The sequence below is a fragment of the Tachysurus fulvidraco genome, chromosome 22 (assembly GCF_022655615.1).
Source record: "Tachysurus fulvidraco isolate hzauxx_2018 chromosome 22, HZAU_PFXX_2.0, whole genome shotgun sequence".
NCBI classification, from domain to species: Eukaryota; Metazoa; Chordata; class Actinopteri; order Siluriformes; family Bagridae; genus Tachysurus; species Tachysurus fulvidraco.
In genome coordinates this window covers 17114355-17120479 of record NC_062539.1, presented here as the reverse complement: position 1 = coordinate 17120479, position 6125 = coordinate 17114355, and the positions used below count along the sequence as shown (strand labels likewise).

At 38.9% G+C, this 6125-nt stretch overlaps 1 protein-coding gene across 10 annotated transcripts; it reads left to right on the top strand.

Annotated features, from left to right (window-relative positions):
- The first annotated feature begins 1176 nt into the window (after window positions 1–1176).
- On the top strand, window positions 1177–5874 carry LOC113634610 (serine/threonine-protein kinase DCLK3-like). 10 transcript variants are annotated; one of them, XR_007139082.1, is made up of 13 exons: window positions 1177–1328; window positions 1427–1594; window positions 2010–2126; window positions 2218–2385; window positions 2708–2920; window positions 3492–3587; window positions 3732–3826; window positions 3934–3981; window positions 4097–4472; window positions 4571–4729; window positions 4893–4987; window positions 5113–5328; window positions 5747–5874. XR_007139082.1 is itself a non-coding variant. In XM_027133687.2 (12 exons), exons 1-12 carry the CDS (start codon window positions 1304–1306, stop codon window positions 5253–5255), a joined length of 1710 nt encoding a protein of 569 aa, XP_026989488.2. In that variant the 5' UTR covers window positions 1177–1303; the 3' UTR covers window positions 5256–5691. The 10 variants fall into 10 exon arrangements, 5 of the variants coding, with proteins under 5 accessions (XP_026989488.2, XP_047662068.1, XP_047662067.1 ...); XR_003438564.2 differs by having other exon boundaries at window positions 5106–5328; XR_007139083.1 differs by having other exon boundaries at window positions 5812–5835.
- Window positions 5875–6125: the final 251 nt, after the last annotated feature.

Below are 6125 nucleotides of genomic sequence, written 5' to 3'. Positions count from 1 at the left end.
AAAAATTACACCATTGGAGATGACGATATATATGTATAAATAATATGCATTTTAATAAAAAAAGAGAAAGAAGATGCCTATGTCCCTGTTATTGTGTCTGCTTGTGATTGTGCATTTCTATGACGTTTCTATAAATGCTTAATAAATCCAGTTGTGTAAAGTAACTGATTAAGTGTGTAAGTGTATTAAATAGTATTGATTCCTCTCTCATGGGTGAGCGTCATTACACGTGTATGATCAGTGTTTTATATAATAAAGCTAACTTACTTGTTGGGGGTTCGATTCCCGCCTCCGCCTTGTGTGTGTGGAGTTTGCATGTTCTCCCCGTGCCTCGGGGGTTTCCTCCGGGTACTCCTGTTTCCTCCCCCGGTCCAAAGACATGCATGGTAGGTTGATTGGCATCTCTGGAAAATTGTCCGTAGTGTGTGTGTGTGTGTGTGTGTGAGTGAATGAGAGTGTGTGTGTGCCCTGTGATGGGTTGGCACTCCGTCCAGGGTGTATCCTGCCTCGATGCCCGATGACGCCTGAGATAGGCACAGGCTCCCCGTGACCCGAGAAGTTCGGATAAGCGGTAGATGAATGAATGAACTTACCTGATTCGAAACAGCTCAGACCGGATGTGACGTCAGATTCGAACCATAATATGGACTCATAATGAATTCATTATTCTTTCATTTAACATATTTCTATAAGTTCAAAAAGTAATAACATTCGTGAAGTTGACATATTACAGTTCTATAATAGTATATAATTAAGTGGTAGTTATAGCATAAAAAAATCTTCAAATTTAAAGTTACACAAAAAGTACATAATAAAACAGTAAAAAAAAAAAATCCAACACAAGCCATCCAAATTTTGTGTCTCTGTGTTAAAACCAGCGTTTTGTCATTTTATCAATATTATATTATAGTATTAAAAATAATTAAAGAAAATGTTACAGAAATTGAATGATGTCCATGTTTGTTTGTTTGTTTATTTATTTATTTACTTTGTTCATTCATTCCCATTTTTTCGTTACATTTTTAAAGCACAGGTTTCACCCAAAAGGCCAATAAAATAGTTTAATATTCCATGTGGAGAGAGGAAGAGAATGGACTTTCATTGCTCCCACGTCACCAAGCGCTGATTTTACGCACCGTTACGCGCGTCAGACGCATTTAGATTCTTTTACGTCACCAGGCCGCTGATGTGACGCATGGAGCCGAACGCTGATTTAGAATTTTAGACAGTTGACCATTGGACCACGTTATGAGCAAAGATTTTTATTTTTATGCGATTGTAACCTAAAAGAAACTTAAGACAGATGGATTTCTATTATACAGAGAAACGTAAGTTGACACAATGCGTATTTAATAGCTCTTATACCAATAACATCTCCAAAAATGATATTTTTGATGGAAAAGCCTTTAAATATTTTCTTCTCCAGGTCCAGTGTCAGCTGAGACCTGGCCAAAGACATCCTGCTCCTACTCACTAAGATCACACAAGGTGAATCCTCTGAAAAAGAAAAGGGTGCATTTTCTTTTAGAAGAGATTGAGTCCCAGCTCAGTGGGTGGCCAAATAACAAGAAGAGAACAAACTCTATACTAAAAGGTTTGTCCAAAGTCACACCTTTTATATTAGAAACATTCTGGACTCAGTTTTTGGGTCGCTGTGGCACGAGTTTTAGTCTTTTTTACCAGCCATGATAATATGTCCAGATGGTGAAAATAGCTTTAGCAAAATACTCTAGAGGTAATTATGTCAAAGAAGTAATCTAAATTGTGCAATAAAATAACAACACAAACTCTGAGCCTCAAATCGGACGTCTTACTGCACTGGTTGCTCAGCAGCGCCCATATATACCTTTTATATGATGATATATTCTGGACTTGTAATAGCTCTTATACCGATAAGATGGTAAAGAATGATATTTTTCATGGATAAGGCTTTAAAATCCACTACATATATTCGTGAGCACCAAATCAGTGGAATAAAATGAATGATAATGAAATATTTTCTTCTCTAGGTCCAGTGTCAGCTGAGACCTGGCCAAAGACATCCTGCTCCTACTCACTAAGATCACACAAGGTGAAACTCGACGAGAGACCAAATAAAAGGAGGAGAACAAACTCTATACTAACAGGTTTGTGCAAAGTCACACCTTTAATATGACAATAAGACGGTACAAAATTTCTACTTCTTATGGATATGGCTTTAAATATTTCCTTCACCAGGTCCAGTGTCAGCTGAGACCTGGCCAAAGACATCCTGCTCCTACTCACTAAGATCACACAAGGTGAATCCTCTGAAAAAGAAAAGGGTGCATTTTCTTTTAGAAGACACTGAGTCCCAGCTCAATAAGAGACCAAATAAAAGGAGGAGAACAAACTCTATACTAAAAGGTTTGTGTAAATTTATATGCCTTTTATATGTCACATATTCTGCTGTTTCCTCTGAAAGTACCACAGAGCAGGATCTCTTATAACACAAGAGCTTTTATACAATATATGAAGAACTCTCGGTAAAAAGTATTGTGATAAAAACATACTGCATATTGTGATATCCGGCCCCAGTTATTCATGCAATATTTTCTTCATCAGGTCCACTGTCATCTGCGACCTGGTCAGAGACATCCTAAATTCTATTTTTCATAAATTAGGCTTTAAAATTCACTGATTGTATTAGTGAGTACAAAATCATTAAATACTGTATTTTCTTCACCAGTTCCACCGTCAGCTGAGACCTGGTCAGAGACATCCTGCTCCTACTCACTGAAATCACACAAGGTGAATCCTCTGAAAAAGAAGAGTGTGGATCGTCCTAAAAAAAAGATGCCCCAGAAACAGAAGAACACAGAAAGAGAACAAAACAACTTACAGAAAGTAAAGGAACATGAAAAGGGACAGAATCTAGAGACACGTTGGTTGGAAATGAAAGGTTCGTCTAAAGTCTCACGCTTTATATTACAGACATTCTGAACTCTTAATAGCTGTTAATTATGTAAGTAAAACAGAGCTGGAGCTCTTATAGAAAATGATTGTATTAAAATAGTATGGAAATTCATTCATTCATTCCCTACTGCTTTTATCCGAACTACCTCGGGTCACGGGGAGCCTGTGCCTATCTCAGGCGTCATCGGGCATCGAGGCAGGATACACCCTGGACGGAGTGCCAACCCATCACAGGGCACACACACTCTCGTTCACTCACACACCGGAGTACCCGGAGGAAACCCCCGAGGCACGGGGAGAACATGCAAACTCCACACACACAAGGCGGAGGCGGGAATCGAACCCCCAACCCTGGAGGTGTGAGGTAAACGTGCTAACCACTAAGCCACGTGCCCCCAGTATGGAAATTGTTTACCGTGATATAACATAGTACCTAATAAATATTAATATACGTACATAATGACCGTACTGAGCAAAATATATCACCATAATGGAAGAACTCGATCTATTGTCACTTGAGCCACAATTAATAATCTCTAACATATATTTTTCAACAGAATTGCTTTCAACCTACTCAGAGCCGCCGACCTCCCACAGCTCAGATGAAGATGATCTCGGCGATCTACCCGACCCCCGGTCCGACAAACTGCCGGGTCAGTCCACAGTTTCACCTTTAATACCGCTAACTTTATGGACACCTCAAAGTTATTACCTGCGAGCCGCATTCGCCGCAGACGCAACGATCTACGCTGGGAAATAGTATAAAAATATATATATTTATTTGTTTTGTTAAACAGATGATTTCTCTAATCGCTATACTATTGGAGAACTTCTGGGCAAAGGAAGCTACGCTAAAGTGTACACGGGTGTTCGGAAAACAGACGGAGGACAGGTGAATATCAGCGTTATACACGACATGAAGTTGGTTAGCTAGACGTGAAAAATACATTGAGGTTAGATGCTTTGCTATGAAGCTAATTAAATATTTCTGCTTTGCAGGTGGCCATTAAATACCTGTTAAAGGGATACGTGGATTATTTCACTCTTGTACGTGAACTTTTTTTTTTTGGTGATTTTTCCAGATACAAAACTCTGGACCAAAACAAGGATGAAAGTACATAACTTGTGATGACTGATATTTTTTCCAAAAATGAATTTTTAGCCTGGTGACACACACAGTCTTCCTCATGAGGGGGTGCTAATGGAGCTCGTGTCAAAACCACGTTGCAGCCCGTTTGTGATAAAACAACTCGAATGGTTCGAGACGGCCGCGGGTTTCCTCTTGATCATGGAGCAGCCACACAACTTTATCACCCTCGGAAAGTTTCGGAAAGGCCTAAAAGGCAGAATGTCTGAAGACGTGGCTCGAATCATCATGCGTAAAATCATTCGGGCTTTAATTCACTGCCGGGACAACGGTGTGATCCATGGAGACATTAAAGAAGCCAACATTCTCCTGAACCCTGAGACCCTGGATTTGAAGTTGATCGACTTTGGCCGTGCCAGATTGATCTACAGAAGGTTCTACAAGTTTGGAGGTAACTACACCTCATGGATGAGTAGATTTAATGGGAATTTATTGGTGGATCATTTTTGTGATCTTGCTAATGATAGTCTTTCTCTGTCTTTCATTCAGTCTTTCCGATTCCCCTTCCATCTCTTTGGGTATCTGAGTTTTATCCCTGGGAGTTGTCTTCTACTGTCCGCGGTCTGGGTTCTCTTCTTTATACCCTGACATGTGGAAAAAACATTCCAAATAATCCCCTCCCTTTGTACATCGGTGGTCTGTCTAAAGGTGAGAAAATATCAATTTATTTATTTCGGAATACAAAGCCGGAAAACTTCCACTGCAAAATATTGAGCGCCGTATCGAAGTATCGAAAATGTGAATACGAAGAATGATGTTTTAGATAGTTAACGATTTTCCGTTGTAATCTGTGGTGTTTATGTCCACACAGCCTGCTCTATGCTGATACATGGATGTCTGCACAAAGACAATGAAAAACTACCATTTTATGAGCTGATTTTGTGGGACAAATGGTCCCAAGTCAAGGTGAGTGCAGAATAACAGAAAGAACCTAAACCTTGTAAAAGTTACGGTGTCACGTACATGGATTGTCCTGCAAAAACAGATTGTAATGCTAACCAAGAATAAGTGAATAAGTTCTAAGCCTAAAGGTCTACATCTCGCACTGCTCCAGACGCAAGCTGACGATCACCTCCCGAAGATGGAAAAGAAAGGAGTTATCAGAAGATGGAGTAGAATCCCTGCAGTAAATGACAAGAAGCACATAAATACAGAAGAAGACCTGACAGCCTAGTTAGGGATGAGACGTCAGCGTTCAGCTTGAGCATCGGTTTACATAGTGCGCTGGTACTGCGACTGCATGGCAGGTGAAGTGAAACATTATATTGCAAATATCTACATGTCTTATATTATTTTGCCGGTTAAAGACATTCACACACTTTCTAATAAGAAAAAGACATGTTGAAAGGAAAATGATCATTAGACATTTCTCTGATTGAGGATTACATGCTTGAGATTTTAGCACTTTTAATAGTCTCTTTACCATTAATCATAGAGTATCGTTTGTATTGGTGGGAATAATCTTCGTCTTTAATAGTTAATCTACAAACACATTTTTTTGAACATACAGTATTTGTACTGGTCGGTGCTGTTTCTGTCTATTGTCTCTTGTTTATTGTCTTTTTTGTATGTTTTGTATTGTCTTGTAATTTTTTGTTTGCACTGTCTTTTGTTCTGCACTGTGTTATCTGTCTTGTTTGTCTTGTCCTTCACTGTTTGCACCAGGTTGCACTTTATGTATTTAGGACTAACTTATTAAGTCCTTATAGCCTTGTCTTTGTTTTGTGTAGCTTCATGATCCTGGAGAAACGTTGTGTCATGTCACTATGTACTGCAACAGCTCTATATAGTTGTAATGACAATAAAAGCTTCTTGACTTGAATTGACTTGACTTGTATTCTGTTCACTCCTTGAATATAAGGTGTTATGGCGCCATCTGCTGGTCACAACACGTCTATGTCTTTTTTAATGCAGTATAGAATGCATTACAATGAAGTGCATTGTTTTAAGTATTAGTTCATATTTAAGTATTTTAACTATAGGACTATAGGAATTAGAGATGTGTCTGTTTAATGACTTTTTTTAATCTTTACAGCTTTTTTGT